The sequence below is a fragment of the Camelus ferus genome, chromosome 27 (assembly GCF_009834535.1).
Source record: "Camelus ferus isolate YT-003-E chromosome 27, BCGSAC_Cfer_1.0, whole genome shotgun sequence".
Classification (NCBI taxonomy): Eukaryota; Metazoa; Chordata; class Mammalia; order Artiodactyla; family Camelidae; genus Camelus; species Camelus ferus.
Window position 1 is genome coordinate 11234634 of NC_045722.1, and position 18566 is coordinate 11253199.

The following is an 18566-nucleotide window of genomic DNA, read 5'->3' on the forward strand; positions in this document are numbered from 1 at the left end:
GGAGATGGAACTGCAGCCCAGAAGACTGCAGGAAGACAAAAAAGCATGTCACAGAAGCTGAATACAAGAATTTCAGGAAGGAAAGGGTGCTCATCAGTGAGATCAAGTTCAAAGAGGATGGAAAAGAAACCACTAACAGATGTGGTTAGAGTTCACTAGAATCAGCACTTAGGAGGGCACTCGTGATCTTTATAGGACCACAGTCTGCCAATGCCTGAAACTACTCTAACGAGGGACACAATCTTTCATTCTGCAATAAGAAACAAAAGGCTTAAAATTCAAGTACCTCCTCAAGTTAAAATAACAAACTCATTTTTTTTCTAAAGTTTAATGAATCACAGAATTTTAGAATTGGAAGGGTGCTTGCTGATCATCTACCTAATCCATCCCCCTCATTGTATGGTTGAGGAAAGTCCAGTACAGGGAAAGTTTCAAGGAAGAACCAGACCAGGCCCAGAGCTAATACCGAGTCCAGGCCACGGAGCAGACAAAGCCCCTACGTAAAGTCCCCTCTGCTTTAATCAAAATGGAAGTACATGTCCAGAATTAAACATACTATATTGAGAGTAGAGGCTTTATTTACAATGATACTTAAACAGGATTTAGCAAAAGATCCCCTTCCTCCTCATCAGCACTGACTGTACCTCATAAACAAAAAGAAATATCCTGGGGGCAGGAAGTGAACGCTCTCCTCAGATTTCTTCTCTAAATCCCAAATAAGTTCCCTGCTCCCAGCTCTTAGTAGGACAGTTGGTAGACATTTATTAGCAGCTGGGAGTCAAACTCCTGTATCCGAGGAATGTGTCCAGGGAAGACTTCAACACAGGCAGGGAAAACTTCAGGCTTTCACCTCACTCATGGCCTCCATAAGGCGAGCGCTGTTGGTGACTGCTGTTGTCAGAAAAATGAACCTGTACCCTAAGGAGTCAAAAGCACCACCATATGTGACTGAGAGCAGAACTAGGTCCCCAACATGAGCCATGTCAAGCCTCTCCAGTTCCACTGCCTTAGCTGGGTCAGAGTACCAGTTTACAGACACAGAGACATCAGTGCCATGCTCTTGGGCACAGCAACTTGCCATGCAAGCTTGTTGGAACCGGGCTCCCTGCTATTCAGCCCACAGCAAATGGCAGCAAGTGGTACCCAGAGCCCAGTAAAAAAGGCTTCCTGAGTGCTGCCCTCAGGATCCCATGGAGGCTGGTTCTCACCTTTCTCTCTGCCCAGGAATCGGAGGGCTGAGATCTCCGAGAACGTGCAGCCACCCAAGAACACCACCAAGATGAGGCGCAGGGACTCGCTGGAAGCCTTGTCTTCCTTGGTCATGTCTGCGAATATCAGACCAGACTCAGCTTTTCACCCAGCTCACTTGCTCGCTCGCTCACTCTACTGGGTGATGCATCCAGCCCTCCTCTCAGTCCACCCAGCCCGCCTCCACCCTCTGCCGGTCAAGGCCACTCACCTGTGAATGCCAACTCACTGCAGTTGAGCAGCCGCACCACTTCATCCAGGCCCTGCCAGCTTCGCCGCTCCAGCACCTGGGAAGGCACAAGTGCTAGGTTCAAGTCGAGTAGCAGTCAGACTGCCAGGGTTCTTGCCAGTCACTAGGGTAGTTAAAAACTAGGCCAGGCCAGGGACTAAGAGAAAGCAGAGAGCATGAAATATGAATGGGAGCAAGTCACCTGTTCTCACCTGCTCAATGATTCGGCAGCTCAGGGGCACATAAGCCCCACTGAACACATATGCCATGTCGCGTGGCACTTTCAGATCATACTCGCCATCCACACGTGGGATCTAGAGGGTAAAAGGGACTGCATGAGGCAAGTGACAACTCAACCCTCTAGGCCTTTACAGGGTCAGAGAAAAGTGGCATATCCCTAAGAACAGTTCATACTTCAACTAAAGGGAGAACCAGCAATTACCTCTGGAAAAAAAAAAAAAAGAATCCGTAACTGAAGATGAAAGCTGTTCAGTACCTGCTGATTCTCTTGAATGAGTTCCCATGCTCCCTAAGAAGGGCAAGAGGGAAGGCTGCCCCTTTCTGACCCCTCAGTGACATGGGATGGGTCTGTCACTGAAGCAGCACTTAGCATATTCTGTGACATTGGCAGCTGCTTGTTACATGTTTATTAAATGAATGAATCTTTGTGTTATTCTTGTTATTAAATTAAGCTCATGCTATAATGCTACTAAATGAAAGGATCTTTATAAAAACAAAATGACAGAGAAGATTTTGTGGATTCAAAGTACTCCACAGAGGACTGAACCTGTCACCTCCCCTACCCACCCCTGTTCTACATACCAGATTCAGCTTCTTGCTGATGGCACGAAAATTGCTCCTCTTGGCCAAAGAACTGAAGGCATCAGTAATCTTTCCTGGGAAAGAAATCAGTGTTGAGTTTCATCTAAGGTTTATGGATTAATGATGCTGCCACAGGCTATACCATCCAGAAAATAAGAGGACCACCTCTTCTCAAATAGCAAGACCTATCACATTTGAAGATCCCCCTCAAAGCTAGTCACCTCTAGTTCCCTGGAATTGATGAAGACATTCACCACTCTTGCCACTCACAGTCTTCCCTCTCCTACAGGGTACCAGCTGTCTACTAAATGCAATCTACAGGGTGACCCTAGTTTACTGGTTAAGTGTATGACCTTTGGAGTCAAACCGACTTGGGTTCAAATCTGACTTACTGAGGAACCTCGAACAAGTCCCTTAACCTCTCTAAGTCTCAGTTTCCTCATCTGTAAAATGGAGATAATAAAACTTACCATATAGAAACTCTATGAGGATTAAATGAGGAACTGTATCTAAAGGGCTTAGCACATCAGTGTTCACTAACCGGCAAGTGCTCTTACTAGCAGAAGTAGTGGCAGTGAGGACAGTTAACAGTAAGGAATCACTTCCTCCCCCAACCCCCAGCTCATTCTTTCCCTCTCAGGGTGCTCTGCCTGTTGAGAAGAGGCAACAACAGCTGAGGAGGGGAAACAGGTTACCTGGGCTCCTGCTCACCTGCAGCCTTGTCCGTTACCAGCTTGCTCACTTTACTCTCTACAGCTGTGAGGGTGTCCCCCGGGGCCTGCTCTGTTAGGAGCCCAGCTCGCCGCAGATTGGAGAAGGTGAGCAGGTGCTCAGGGCCATAGCTCTGAAGAAAATGCAATGCAGCTCTCTACCGAGCGTCTGCCAGGGGTCTAGCACTGTTAGCTGACACGAGGTGAAGGATTATGCAGTCTGTGCCCTGAGGAGCTCACTCTTGTTTGTGGGAAAGATTTTCATGCCAGAAATAACCAAACACCAAAGAAGAATAAAAGCAGCAGGAAACAATGAAAGAACTCAGAAAGCTATGGATGTAAGGATGGTGGGGAAGGCTTCACAGATGAGGCAGGACTTGAGGAAGACCTGGAAGGAAAGCTGTATCACTGCCTCTCAAGGTGCTAAAGGGAGGGAGAGTCCAGGGGTAAGAACTCACCACTGGGTCCAATAGCTGAACTGTACAAACTCCCCCTGCACTGGCCACATGAGAGGCGAGCAGAGTGATACAACAGCAGTGGGAAGGGTCTCTGTGTGCTGAGGGGTGACTATCCCCACAACCTCTGAGAGGGAGGCCACATGGGAACAGGGTGGTGATGTGGGCAAGAACGGGACCATTTCTTTTGCCTCTTTCAAAAATGTCCAATGACCTCCCTCCACCAAGTTCCCTCAAGAATGCATTCTCCTGACCTTACCTGCAGATACTGGGTTTTCAGGGATCGGTAATCCTTGGGGATCAAACCTGAGGAAAATCAAGGTTCATGACAACAGGTTCATGAGCCAGTTGAGGTGTCCTAAAGTGTATAGCCAAACCAACCAACCAGCAAACCCTCCTCCCCCCACCAAAACAAAAAACCAACAAAAAAAACCCAAAACCCTAATCAGAAGGAAGGCATCAGTAAATGATGTTAACCTTACATCCTATGCAGTTGACTCTAAATTGACTCCTAAATTTAAGTTTGCTTATTAAAAACTTTATAAAGCCTGGATCTGAGAGTTCCAAGGAAGAGCCCTGAGGAAGGAACACTGAAACGAATGCGAATCCAATCCGTAGTGGGAGGTGCGGTGGGATGCAGCAGAAGGGAGGAGGAGGGCCTTCCTGGGCTTTTCTTCCAGGCTATGGGCCAGTTCTCCTGGGAACTGCTTTACAGCTACGGAGCAATAGGAAAGGTGTTTAAATGAGTTCCCAAAGTGCCGTCTTAGACATTTTTCTCCATAGAGGTAAGAAGAAATGGGCTTCCAACTACACTAAAGGGAATCCAGAATAAGCAGACTACTTCTCTGGGTAGGAACAACCTTAAAGAATGTTCACTAATTGGAAGACTTCAACAGTCAAAACAAGTTGCCATGAAAGGTTGGGCAGTCCAGGCTTTTAAAATGTTTATGAAATTGATTTTTCTTGGACTGTGTCCTTATTATGAAATCTTATTGAGGATAGGAGGCCAGATGGAATGATGAGAGAATTGCTGCCCAGCTCTACCCCTTTGCAGTCCTATGGTGGGACAGGCCTTGTTCTAGGGGCCTGGATATGGTCCTGCTTAGGGCTGGGACAATAAATTACTCTATGACCTGTTTCACCCAAAACAAAAACTGCTTTATTTTACAGGGGAAAGAATCCACAAGATTACACAGAAACATTCTGTCTGCTAAGATAGTTCTCTCTCATTCAAAATGATTTATTCCATTCCTAAGGTCTAGCTTTTCAATCTGGCATCTTTTGTCCCTGGGACTCACCATTCTCAGTGATGGACAAAAGGCACATGAGGCGAAGGCTTTCTATAGGTGACACCTGCACAGGAAGAAAGAGGCAAGGAGAATTCAAGTGTCATAACGCATTCTTCTCCCCTCTTCCTTCTGCTTGAGCCCCACCTCTAAATGCCATTCCCACCACATCCCCGCATCCTTCACCCTCCCCACCCCACTTCACCTGCCGGTCTATGTGCTCTTCAATGTAGTTGGTGCTTTCCCGGATGTTGAAGCCCTCCAGTAGCGCTGTGAGTAATCAGAGGACAGCCTGTTACTGGGGGAGCAGCTCAGCTGTTGCCGTCTATGCTAATGGGCATCTGTCTCCCCATCTCTTTCTCCATCCTTGGGGTGGGTTAAGGGGCCCCCAGGACTTCTAGCAGGAACCAGCATTCCACACAGCCAGCATCAGCTGGAAAGAGCCAGAGAGCATCTTTTCAGGGTGGGCTGGGGCTGGGAGCCAGGGAAGCAGAGCATGAGAAGTAGCCAAGTTACCATGCTCAGTCTTGATGAGCTCCTGGAAGTCCTGCTTGGTTTTCTTCTTCATGATGGATTCACAGGCCCCAATATCTGCAGAGAGGATGGAAGGGGAGCTGACATAGTCCTGGTTCAAGAAGGATGTCTCTTTATTGTCCAGAAGAATAAAAACCTCTTAAGGCAAAATGCAAAAGCACTTCTTCCCACTTTAGACCAAATAAAAGCATTATCTGCCAGATGACGGGGACCTCCTCCTGGGGGCAAATCTCTCAGCATTCCCTCACCCTGCCCTCAAGCTGAAACCTACGGAGGCTCAGCAGGCGGTGCTCCTGTTTCAGTCCCTTGAGCTCCTGTGACACGAAGTTCTTCATCTGCTTGATGTCCATGCCTCTCCGGCGCTGTGGGGACGTCCCATGAGTTCAACCTCTCTGCCCTCAGATGTGAGCAACCACTACCCTCCCTCAGTGCCCACCCACTCTAGTATCAGAAGGGGAGCCACTGAGGAAGCAGACAGAGAACTGGGCGGGGAGCCTCACGTCATACTGGGCCTGCAAGTTCCGGGCCTTCTGGCTCAAGAAGCCAAAGACATTGGAGAAATGCTCATTACGAATCTCATTAAACACCTGTGAGGGGAACAAGACAGGAAGAACTTACTGTACAGAACCTCACCTTGTTCCTTCCTACCTCATCAGTGTCATGACAGCACAGGAAGAGTGCTCAGCTGTTCCAGCAAAAGTACCAAGACATCTGCACTGGTATCAATACATATATGTCAAATCCCTGCTACGTGCTCTGGGGTAAACTCTAAGTGGTGGGGCATCCCTCTCTCTGGGGGACTCAGCCTCCACTCCCAGCACCGGGACCCACAGCCTCATGGAAGCAGTGGCCCCGGGTAAATCCACTTCTGGGACCTAAGCACTCACCTTGTCCTCGGCATTGAGTAGCACCTTCAGGCTCTTGTCAGAGGATGTGACTTCTGGGCCAAAGTCAACACTCCCTTTGAAAGCACGAGGGGACAGCTATGAGGATCTCTGATGAGGCCTTCCTTCTCCTCCCTTTCTTGAACTGCCATTAAAGGCCCCCCAAACTATTTGGAAGCCCTGCCAAATAGTCAGAGTCTGGGTCTCTCCCACAAGCCCCGCCCCACCGCGGGAGGCTCCAGGAGCTGAGGACACCTCCATCCCGCCGAGATGCCACTTACCACATTTGATACGGAAGGTGTCATCCACCAGGCCCTCGTAAACCACCTGGGAGCAAAGTGCCGTCACGAAGTCCATGTCTGAAAGCGAGATCCCTGACCATGAGGGTCCTCCCTGACGCAGCCTCTTACCCAGTTTGCTCAGTATCAGCTCAAGTGCCTTCCAAGGGGCCCAAGGGCCCATGATCCCAATTAACACTGGCATTTACAGCCCCAACTTGAGGATCCTAACTGTGTTACCATGTTTTCCACATTCTCATGTCTTCTAGGTCCACGGATGAGAGGAGTGCTGAGCATAGTTTACCTCTGTCCAGGAGAAAGATATGTCCAATTTCTGGCCTTCGGCCCTTGGTTTCACCATCCTCCTCCTCCTCCAGGTTCCTCCACAATTCATGTGACATCTGCCAGGACCCAAGAAATTCTCAATCTTATGTCCAGGTCCGTACTGCAGCCCCACTCCTACAGAACCCAACCTCTTTGATACCTCATGTGACACTTCTCCTTGATCCCAAGAGGGAAGCTAATTATTAACAATATTACCTACTCGACACCCATCTGTGTCCATCCCTCCCCATCCTCCCCCACACCAGTGAAGAAATATCTCTGCCCCTAAAGATTTAGGAATGCTGCCCAGAGGACCTTGGCTCTTGCCATTCTGTTAGCCACACAAGCTCTCTCTGAGGCCTATTCTGGAGCAATAAAAGCAAAGTAAAGAATATACCTCACATCACAGGTGCCCATGAACAACCTCAGTGGGTAGACAGCAGGTGAAATAGGGACTATCAGGACAACAAAACTGCTCACCTTGGCACACCTGCCAATTCCATAGCAGTAAGGAAAAGGTCCATAGAGAGTGCTGAGGAGGTGCAAGGCCTGTGCCACAGTGTTGATCCAGCGCTGATCTCCTTCCTGCAGGGACCACATGGGCCACAAAGATATGGATCAGCCCGACAGATCCATCTGGAAAGTGGCTAGGCCTAGAAGCCCTGGAGCAGAAAGGCAGGGTCTGGGCAATGCTTGAAAGAGCTCATTTTCATTGATCCCAAAGGAAGCCCCATGGACATCAACCAGTAACATTCAATCTCCAAATCACGATCACTCATAATAAATTACATGAGTTGGACGAAGGTTAAATCCACATTTCTAGCCCACGGGACCCCATGTTTGTCCCCACCCCTCGATGCCAAGACCCAAGGGCCCTGCATTTACCAGAAAGTAGTCCCTGAAAAATTCTGGGAGTTCCATGCTCAACAGATCCACATCAAGAGGCAGCAAAGAGAAGGCCCATTCGTCACAGCTCACATCTGTGGGTACAGAGAGCATCAGCCTCCCTGCAGAAGGCACGTAGCTCCACATTAAGAAGGATGGTCCACGGGGGAGGTATAGCTCAAGTGGTAGAGTTCCTGCTTAGCATGCACAAGGTCCTGGGTTCAATCCCCAGTACCTCCACTAAAAATAAATAAACTTAATTGCCTATCCCCAAAATAAGAATTTTTTTTAATTTAAAAATGTATTAAAAAAAAAAAAGGATGGTCCACCACAGTCATGCAAAAATTCCTGAGTGCCTGCCACACGCCAGGTACTGCACTAAGCACAGGATGCTCAGAGATGAATAAGGTACAGTTTCTGCCCAGAAGGGGCCCACAGGCTGGTAAGGAAAGGAGACACGTACATAACAGCCTATAATACAATGTGATAAATGGTGTGTTTTCATTAGCGTGCTGGCAAAACATACATTCATTCACTATTCATTAAATACTGACTGAAAGCCACATATGTGCAAGCACCAGGCTAAACATTGGGGATGTGGTGGTGAAGAGGGACACACTCCTAACTTCTGGAGCCTCCAGTGTAGAAAGAGAGTTGAGCACCAGACAAACGTAATTAGTTTTGTGCTCCAAAGAAGTAAAACAGCAATCCATGGACACAAATATTTCAGGGATCTAACCTCAACTAGGGGTAGAGGAAAGACCTCCCTAAAAAAGTGACATTAGGCTTAGAATTTGAGTATGGTCTAGGTAGGCAAAAAGTTGTAGAGTGAGGAATATTCTAGGCAATAGGAACAGATGTGTGAAGTCCCCAGGGCTGTAGGGTAGTGAGTCGGGAGATAGGAGAGGCATGTGATGAGGCTAAAGGCCAGGAAGGGGCCAGACTGAAGAGGCGGAGGAGCCACGCTGAGGAGTCTGGGCTTTATTCAGAGCCACTGCAGGATTTCTAGCAGGGAGTACCATGACCAGGTTTGTGTTGCATGGAGGATGGAGTGAGGCAAACACAGAGAAAGAAGACACAATTTCTCCTGGTGGAAGTCTTGAAAGGTGAGAGGACAGCGGCTGGTAATTTCCAACTGGAACCCTGGCATCCCTTTCACGCTGTCTCACTAGTGTTCTAATTTGGGGTCTGACTTCCTATTCTCAGGACCCTCTCCTCCCGATAGGCCGACAGGAATGAGACATGGGAAAGGAGGAGATGGGAACAACCATTATGTCCTTCTTCCACATGCCCTCCCCCTTCCACTCACACTCATCTCCTCTCACCTCCATAGATGCCCTCTTCCTCAAGCACCATCTCACACGCATAAAACTGGAAGAGAAAGGGAAGCTGATTAGTAACCGTCTTCTCTGGTCTTTTCATTTCTTAGGAGTTCCTCTGTGGTCATTGCTGAGGACCACACTTGTTGAACCCAATGAAAAAGATTAGCAAACCCGGACTCTTAGATCTAGAAAGGACCACCGTTATCATCTAGCCTAATGCTTTGTTTCCTTTTCAGCCATTTTATTTAGTCATTAAGTTGATTGTATTTTTCTTCCTGAGAGACTGGAGAAGCTTTACAAAGGAGAAGGGACTTCAACTGTCATGGAAGGGTGAGTCCTGCAGGCAGAGATGGGAAGAAGGGCATGAGAGGTTCTAGAAAAAGAGGAGGAGGAGCAGGTGTAGGTAAAGCACAGTGCGTGAGAGAGGATGGAGGGACTTCTGGTTAGGACATGTCCATGGGACCTCTGGAGACACTGAGGGAGGTCTGGACATACAGTCTTGGGGGGGTCAATGGCACATATGATGCATTTAAAGTGGGTGGTTTGTCCAAAGACCACACAGAGAGAAGAGAGCTAAGGGTAGGACTCCAGGGAACCAAAACTAAAAGGGTGCACAGTCCAAGACCTGGCAGAGAAGACTGAGGAAGAATACATAGAGAGGTGGGACCAGAAGAAAACGGCACCTCTAAAGGCAGAGGAGGTCAGAGCTTCAAAGAAGAATGAGCAACAGTGTCCACTGACAGATAAGTTAAGGAGGATGAACATAAAATAGATATCACTGGATTTGACAACAGAGGCCTTAGGGGACTAGATGAAAAGATGGAGGTGGATGTGAGGAAGCAGAAGCAGTGACAGCAGATAATTCCGAACAGAAGCCTGGCCATGAAAGAAGGGAGAGTCCCTGATAGGGACAAGAGATGAAGGATGGAGAACTGTTTAGAAGAGACCGACATGGTTGAAGATATAAACAGTCTACCTGATGAAGCAAGAGAGTGGAGGAGGAAGGCAGAGATGGAGCCAAGAACACGGGTGAGCTGCTGATCTTAGATGGGACAAGGCCAGTGGCTCGTCCTCCTTTGAGATGGGTAGGAAAAGGATGAAACATTTGAAGGTAATAAGAAAGTTGAGGGCACTTCCGTCTAATAAGGATGATGACAATAATAACAGTGGGTGTGTAGGACGCATTTTACATGTACTAGGCATTGTTGTTAGTGTTTCAGAAGGATTACCTCTCTTGACGCTCAAAGCTCTATGAGATGTGGCAGATTAATGCTATGTGCTCCTTGTTTTATGGTTACACAGAAGAGTCCTAATTACCCCTCACTCATTTCTGTCAGTAAAACTGAAATTGAAGGGCCTACTTCTAATGCTAACTGATGGAATTCCAGAGCCTGGTTTGAAGACTGCCAATGTTCACAATTAACAAAAAGGGTCTCAGGAAGAGATAAAGATTTCCTCTTCCCTACAGCTAATGAGGGAGAGATCATCCTGTGATGGAAAATTAGGTCAAAGAATTTGACTAGATAGGGTGTTAGAAAGAGAAAATTCACTTAAAAATATCAATATCAATTTTGTTCTTCTGTGTGATATGGAGGTTTACAGGATTATTTGAAACTATTACCAACTTGTCCTATTCCCTATTTAAACAGATCTGTTCTTGGAAGTAAAATTTGAAAAAAAGGGTTTTGTGAGACTCCAAAAACTAGGAATTATTACTAAAGCTCCTTTAATAACATTCAAAAGCAACTTGTAATTCTGATTGGTTATTTGACTCAATAATTTCCTTGCCCTAACAACAATGTTATACTTGATATATTTGTATTCCTGAACAGGATAAATAGCTGAAAGATTGGGGAGGGTATAGCTCAGTGATGGGAGGGTATACCTTAGAGGGTATGCATGCATGAGGTCCTGGGTTCAATCTCCAGTATCTTCATTAAAATGAATAAACAAATCTAATTACTCTCCCCACAAAAAAAAAAAAGAAGAAGAAGAAGAAGAAAGAAAGAAAGAAAAGAAACCAACACTAAATAAATAAATAGCTGTAAAATTGTGCTATCAATCTTCAAATGATCTTCAAAGGAAGGTCATTGGTTCTTTCCTTTTAGTCCTTTTATGTGATAAGAAAACAGTAGAAGCCTGTGATTCCACTAGACATCTCAACAGAAACTGAAAGTCATCTCATTTAAAAAAGATAAGCACTATTATCAACTCCATTTTATAGATGAGAAAACTAAGACACAGAACAGTTAAATAACTTTTCCAAGATCACACAGGTAATAGGTGCTAAAGCAAGGATTCACACTGAAACAGTTTGGCTTCAGCATCTTTAGTCTTACCTGCTGCTATTTTCTCTAGAATTTTCTTAGGAAAATAGCAAAGGAATAAATCCCTGTGCTTTCCAGTTTAATTTCTACCTGCTCTAGGTGTGGTATGCACTGCTTGGTATAGCTTTTATAGGTCTATGGCTTGGTACATCATTCCTCCCAATCAATGAGATTGAGGATGTACCTACGATGCACCCCACTGATGTGGGGATGAGAGGGGAGCTTGATGGAATCGAGAAACGGAGATACTCTGATAGATCACCAAACACTGCAGTTATTGAAGTAAAGACGGAAGAAACCTAGCCTGGCTATGCTAACTCACTGTGTGACTGTGGGCTTCAGTTTCCTAAGCTACTCGAAGTCAGGTACAGTAAAATGGTCTCTAAGTTTCCCTTCCTGTGCAAGAAAATGTTTTTCCAAAGTACACTGGTATAGTTCTAACAACCCAGGGAAAGCCCAGCCACATGCCTTAGAGGAGCATGGTGAGGGATGATTTATTATACTTATTATTAAAGGGATATAGGTAGAAAGTCATTGAAAAGCCATAACGTTGTGTACCATTACCATACAGGAATTTGTGTTAGAAGGTATACATAGTAGGTTCTACTTCAAAACTGTCAATCTTTTCATTTAAAGAAGTCTCCACTATGCATAAAAACAGATGAAAAACAGGTTTCTTCTGTATAGTACAGGGAACTCTATTAAATATCTTGTAATAACCTCTAATGAAAAAGAATATGAAGATGAATATATGTATCTATATGCATAACTGGAACACTATGCTGTACACCAGACACTGACACATTATAACTTGCTATACTTCAATTAGAGAAAAGAAGAGAAAAGAAAAGAAATCTATGTAGATGCCACCTCTCATAATCCCACAATCTTATCTAGGGAAGTTTGATGACAGACCCTCTGCTAAATGATCAGGACTACATTAAAGAAAAGACAATGACAGATATTTTGTTCAGTCACACATAATTTGCTTAGAGGGAGATACAGCTGTTGGCCCCTTCCCCTCCCCTTTCCCAGTTCCCAATTCTGTTCTATCTTATCCCATGCCCACCAGGATCCAAACTCACCTTCTGAGGGCTGAAGATCACTTTGTATTTACGAGTTCGGCCAGCCAATTTGTCAGCATTGACAAGACCTACAGACAGAAGGGATGCAACCTAGAATGCCATGGGCCACTTGTTAGACTAGGAGCAAGGAAGTGGAGAGCCTCTACAAGGGGGATGGCCAGCCCAAGCAAGTCTTTTCTCCTTAAAGGGTTCTTACGGCCAAGGCCCTTAGACCTTCCCATGCTTCCCCAGGTCTCAGTTACATGGAACAGCCCGGCACACTCACTAGCAATGTACCGCATATTCTTGATGCGAGGTCTGACCAAGAAGCACAATCTATGGGAGAGAAGGGAAAAAAAAAACCTCATGAAGAAAAATAATGAAGTTGGTAGAAACTGGAACAATGTCAACCCTTTCACCACTTGCTACAGTTCTCACCCCAGCCAAAGCCATGCCAGCTCTCTTGGCCGACCACATATCAACCATAGGAGACTCCCCTTGATAAGACAGGCATACTGGGGTGAGCTGGGGGCACTTGTTGGCCCTATGGTGGACCCAGGAGCTCCTGCTCTCAAATAAGTTACAGTCTATTGGGCAAAATAAGATGCACCTATGTATGGAGTAGATTAACAGTCAAGCGTTAAAAAACACATTACGAGAAAGTATATAAAATAATGCTTTTCAAACTGGGGTTCATGGATGTATTCTCTATGTATCTAGGAGAACTTTTTTCCTCCAAGGGAGGGTGTACATTACTTAGGTTGAGAAATATAAAAAATAAAAACAGAAAACAGACAACAGGCAGTATGTGACTGACTGTGCCAAGTGAACAGGACAAACACTAAACCCCATGCAAATCCAGAGGAGGAGAAAATCACCCTGGGATGGCAACTAAGAGCCACATGGAGGAGGGGAGCTGGGCTCTGAAGGCTGGGTATTTTTACAAGAGCAGTGAAGATAGGAAAGAATTTCAGGCAGGGTGGTCAGAGTGGCCAAAAGCATGGAGGTATGAGCACAGAACTGGAAGCACGTGAGAGCGCATACTGAGTCAAGCTCCAGGGCATCTCTGAGAGACCGGGCTGGAAAAGGGGTGTGAGGCCTCCCTGGAGACGGCCTGGGAATCTGTGGTGAGTGATGCGGACTTCACTCAGTAAGTAAAGGAAGCCTTGAAGGTTCTTGAGAGGGGCACAGTGAAAATATTTTTGAAAGATTAATCAATCTGGTTAAAGATGGTAGATTGGGTTAGAGAGAAGAGACAAGGGAGGGGGGAACTGCAGGAAGGGGGACAAATCAAGAGGCTAAAGCATAACTAATGGATGAAACTGTAGAAGTGCAGGGAGGTGAACCGTATCACAAATATCATGGTGCAGATCTTGGCCAAGGAGCCATGAAAGGCAAATGTGCAGGGACCTCCTCCAGCTTGGAGCTGAGACAGACCTTCCCAGATACTCACTGTTCACTGGAGCTGAGAGCTGGCTTGTTCTCCACTTTGTACAGTTTGTCTACTTCATGTTGCTACAGAGAGAATCCAACAAAACAATGGATATAAAAGTGCTTAGAAACCCAAAGTGTGATACAAAGACAGGGCTCTTCTCGAAGGGCTCCCTCCCATTTATGTTAATTCTAGGAACAAGGTATCTCCCTGATGACCATCCCACTGAACCTTCCTCAAAGTGCCAAAAGAGAAACCAAAAATAAAACAATTCAAAAAGAATACAAACAGCATTATCAATCCTGTTTTGTCCACTCAACTCAGCTACCTATATCTACCCTATAAGGGTAGTCACTGTTTAGTACCTCATACTGTTCACCAAAAGAAAAACTGCTTAATGAGGAAAGAGGGGCCTGAGCCCACCTGGGTAAAGGGGCAGGTACCTTTAGGATGGAGACATTGGCGATTCGATCCAAAGGGCTCATGAGATCTGCCTCAATGAACAAGTCCTTTTTTCCTGGAAGCTGAGACAGAGACAGTATCTTGGGTCACTCACAGGTCACACAAGCTCCCTTGGCTGAGAGCCCATCCAGCCATCCATAAAATGGAAGCACAGTCTCTGAGGTGGAAGGGCACTAGACCTCATCTACCCCAGCCCCTAATTTATGGTCTATATTCACAGCTGACATTTCTCTACATATTCACCTATTTTGTCTTCTCATTTTCTGCACCAGTGGAAAGATATTTCACCTTCTTTCTAAGGTTAAGTCTTTATCACTCAACCCTCCTGCTCGCTAGTGACCTTGTTGTCCTCCATCATTGCTGCTCTACTGCACTGCCTCCTCCACTCTGCCTCCTGATAACCCTGATCTCATGCTGAAGAAAGCCAAACAAAACAAATCCGTACCGTATATCCTGCAACCCCTCAACTAACTGCCAAATATCTCTTTAAATAACATTTATCTTCTAATTACAAAAATAACCTAAGTCCAAGGCAGAAAACATAGCCCAGGATGGTCCTCACCCACCCACCCCCTCTACCACCCCAAATCCCTGTCATCTGGTTCCCATTTCATCACTCCTGATGCTAATCTCTCATCTGTCCAGAGGAAGGAGAGGCCATACTGGGCAGCAGAGAGGGGGAAGTCATTCAAAGTTTCCTCTCATCTAGGCCTTGACAAATAGGTAGAGTGTTGGCAGTGATAAATTAAGATGGCAAACCAGCAAAGGCCAGGGAAAGCGAACAGGCTGAATGTGAGGGCAGAACAAGCAATTCTGTCTGGCTGATGGGTAAGGTACATGTAAGGCAGTGGTTCCCAACCAGGGATGATTTTGCCCCACAGGGGACATTTGACAATATTTGCAGAAATTTTTGGTTGTCAACCTGGGTGCAGGGGATGTTACCAGCATCTAGTGGGTAGAGGTTAGGGATGCTGCTAAACATCCTACAATGCACAGGACACACAACAAAGGATTTACCAGCCCAAAAAGTCAGGCCAAAATGCAACAGCACCCAGGTTGAGAAATCTTGATGTAGGGCAATGGTGGGAAACAAGATTGAAACATTTGACTAGAATTGGAGCATGCAGGGTTCCAAATGTCAAGTTGGGGAATTTGGATTTCATCTTCTACAGAACAAGGGAAAACAGAAAGCTTTTGTGCACTGAAGCATCCACTTAGCTGAGAATTTCAGTTAGGTAAATCCGGGAACTGAGGGTAAAATGGATTGGAGATATGAGAAACCAGAAGCAAGGAGTCCATTCATATGATTAATGCAACAGTCCATTCATGTGATTAAGCAGCCCAAGCATGGGGTAATAAATGAGGACCTGATAAGCTGGTGGTAATATGAACAAAAATAGGTTAAGAGATACATGGAACATGTAATAGAATTTTTTTTAGTGGTTCTAACTAGCATCTCTTTTCAACTCCTCAGACATTTGTTGAGTGTCTTTCATGTGCAAATCACTGTGCTACCATCCAGGACCTATTACAGAGAAATAAAATATGGTTTCACATCCCCTGAGGTTCTCCTAAGTCCCCATCTTCACCCCAGCCGCAACCCTACATTTCTATCTGCTGAATGTTACAAGCAGTACTTCCTACTAGCATCTTAACTTCACCCTATCCAAACCCAAACTAATCAACTTCCCTCACCAAACCCATTTCTCTTTCTAATTCTTTTTCTCACTTCCATTCAATGTTCATGCAACAAATATTTATTAAGCACATGCTAAGTGCCTGACTCTAAGCTGGGTACTCACTGGGTATACAATGTTGAACAAAACAGATATGTTCCGTGTCCTTAAGGACCTTCCAATCTAGTGGGGGAAATGGACATTAAACAAATGACTATATATGTAATCCTTACAATTGTGGTAACAGCACTGTTTTCCTATTAACCCAAGTTAAAAATCTCAAACTCAGCTTTGCTTCTCCCTTAATTTTTACAACCAATTAATAAATCTTTGAGTCTTCTTTCACCATGACTTAAAAATCCATCACTCCCTTTCATTTCCACTGCCACTAAGTTTGCATGGGCCTTTGTTATTACTTCAGTCTGATCTATGGTCTCCTAACTGGCCTTCTTGTTGCCCATTTACCCAACTCCATGACAGCTATTAGAATTATCTTCAAGTATTGTTTCATGCCACAGATGGAAGAAAAAATCTTCAGTGGCTGCCTAATGCCTACAGTGTAACTTCTAATCGTTCTCTTCCCTGTTCCACATGCCTTGTCCTTCCCTGTTCCTCAGCTCTGCTCCTACCAGTCCATCTGCCTGGAACATCCCCTCCCATCTCCAAGGAAAATATGGTTATCTTCAACTCCAGCTCCATAAAACTGCTAGATCACTCTAGCTAGAAATGATTGTTTCAGGCACCCTAGCTATCACTCCCTTACCACTTACTCATGACACCCTGTGTGGGGTACTTTGTGTTTCATACATCCCACTGGAGTGTAAAATCCCTAAGGACAAAGATGTCTTAACTATCTTTCCATCCCCAGTGATGCCTGGCACTAGTGGTGTCTCCCTTGCCTGTATGGAAAAAAAAAGGGAGGGGGTGATTTCCATTAATTCCCTGGTCAGGTTATCCCAGGCACCGGTTTTCCTCCAGCCACCGGTTTTTTTCCTTACTGCCACCGGTTTTCCTCCGGCTTCATTTTGGACCTGCCACAGAAGCTCCAAGGACAATACCAAGGGCCAAGAGCAAGATCAAGGGAACTCAGGAAGAAAGAACTATTCATCCAGAGAGTGCAAAACTGCTGATGCAGTGAAGGCCCCCGGCGTGGCGGGCACTGACCTGCTCCAGCAGATAGATGAGCTGGTCTCGAGCCAGCCTCTTGAGCATGGAGAAGTCAGGTAGCTCTGGGGCGTCCGGCCGATGGGGAAAAGCCATGGCAGCGGTCACCTCAGCCGCAGGGTGGAAGAAGTGGGGTGCCCTCCACTCTGAGAAGGCCAGCAGCGGCCCAGGGTAAGCGCAGGGTGGTTCTCCTTCAGGTCTGGCAGCTGACTTCGAAAGAGCCCCCGAAGGGGCCCTCGCTCCTCAGCCACACTCGAGGAATGAATGGCCACCTCTCAGTCAGGCAGCCGCAGCCTCAGGGGACCTCGCCTCAGGCCTGCAGCCTCCGTGCCCCGTCCTGCCCCTCCCGGTCCACTCGGCTTGTCAGCGGGATTCGGGTCTGCACCCGCAGAAAAACCCGCCTCCAGCCAAAGAGAAAGGCGACTTCCTAGACCTCCCGGAAGTCCGTTACGCTCGCCCAGCGCTTAGCGTAAGGGGAAAGGGACGGCGTCCTGGAAGGGACATTTCAGAACGAGCGGCAACGCGTCATCGTTCCAGTCCCATACCTGGATAGCGGCGAGCGTTCCTTTCAAAAGAGGATTATGTCTTTAACTTTGAAGGGTACGCCAGTTCTCCTCCTGCCTCACTCAAGCAAGCGTTGGGCACTTGCTCGATTTTCAGAACTTCCTGAAATGGACGAAACCACCTCGGAGTCCGGAGGGCACCGAGCACTGGGGATCTTGGCTGTCAATCAAATCTACTTCACAAATTTAGCCTCCAGCCAGGAACTCTAGGGCTTCCGAACTGCGGCCGAACCTCAGGCGAGACGCATGAAGATGCGGGGCCGGTGTGAGGGGAGAGAAGAGGAACGCCTTAGGAGCCAATGGACGCGCAGTCCCGCCAGCTGTTACCTTTGGATACCGGAATTTTCACTCATTAATGCCCTTAGTGGGAAAATGAATAAATAAACTGTGGCGTGTTCATACAGTAAAAATAACTGAATAGACGAAAGAAGCCAGACACGAGAGTGTCATGTATATGATGCCGTTTATAGCAGCTTCTTGAGCAAGAAAAACTTCAGAAAAGTGATTGACTTTGGGAATGAAAATTGGGAAGAAAATTAGTGAATTTTCAGGAGTGATGGTAATGATCTATATCTACCTTGTTGGGGAAAAGATCTTGTAAGAGATATTATAATGGACAGATCTGGCTGACATATCTGAACTCATTAATCAGTGGTAACATCACATCATCGTCTCCTGGTGAGATGCATAGGAAATACACAGCATCACCCATTGCCGAGAGCTAAACATGATCAAACCTCGAGATCTTGGATGGACCTGGAAATCGTCATTCTAAGCGAAGTAAGCCAGAAAGAGAAAGGAAAATACCATATGATATCACTCATACGTGGAATCAAAAAAAGAAAAGAAAGAAAGAAAGACAAATGAACTTATTTGCAAAACAGAAACAGACTCACAGACA

The 18566-nt window shown here is 46.2% G+C and overlaps 1 protein-coding gene across 1 annotated transcript; it reads right to left on the minus strand.

Annotated features, from left to right (window-relative positions):
- Nucleotides 1–312: 312 nt before the first annotated feature.
- On the minus strand, nucleotides 313–17555 carry VPS33B (VPS33B late endosome and lysosome associated). Its single transcript, XM_006192586.3, has 23 exons — nucleotides 17103–17555; nucleotides 14244–14324; nucleotides 13822–13883; nucleotides 12655–12704; nucleotides 12390–12457; nucleotides 8981–9026; nucleotides 7656–7750; nucleotides 7251–7355; nucleotides 6751–6847; nucleotides 6450–6527; nucleotides 6172–6245; nucleotides 5785–5871; nucleotides 5556–5646; nucleotides 5267–5341; nucleotides 4956–5020; nucleotides 4763–4817; nucleotides 3724–3770; nucleotides 3011–3143; nucleotides 2300–2373; nucleotides 1690–1791; nucleotides 1460–1535; nucleotides 1209–1325; nucleotides 313–918 (listed from the first exon to the last, which is right to left on the minus strand). The coding sequence occupies exons 1-23, from the start codon at nucleotides 17196–17198 to the stop codon at nucleotides 839–841; spliced, it is 1854 nt and encodes a 617-aa protein (XP_006192648.1). The 5' UTR covers nucleotides 17199–17555; the 3' UTR covers nucleotides 313–838.
- Between the last annotated feature and the right edge of the window lie 1011 nt (nucleotides 17556–18566).

Excerpts from the sequence above, each read along its gene's own strand:
- VPS33B (XM_006192586.3), bottom strand. The coding sequence starts at position 17,198 with ATGGCTTTTCCCCATCGGCCGGACGCCCCAGAGCTACCTGACTTCTCC. Across the intron at positions 6,848-7,250 it reads GAATTGGCAGGTGTGCCAAG|ATGTCACATGAATTGTGGAG; the intron begins GTGAGCAGTTTT and ends GGGTCCTGGCAG. Across the intron at positions 6,246-6,449 it reads CACCTTCCGTATCAAATGTG|GGAGTGTTGACTTTGGCCCA; the intron begins GTAAGTGGCATC and ends GTGCTTTCAAAG.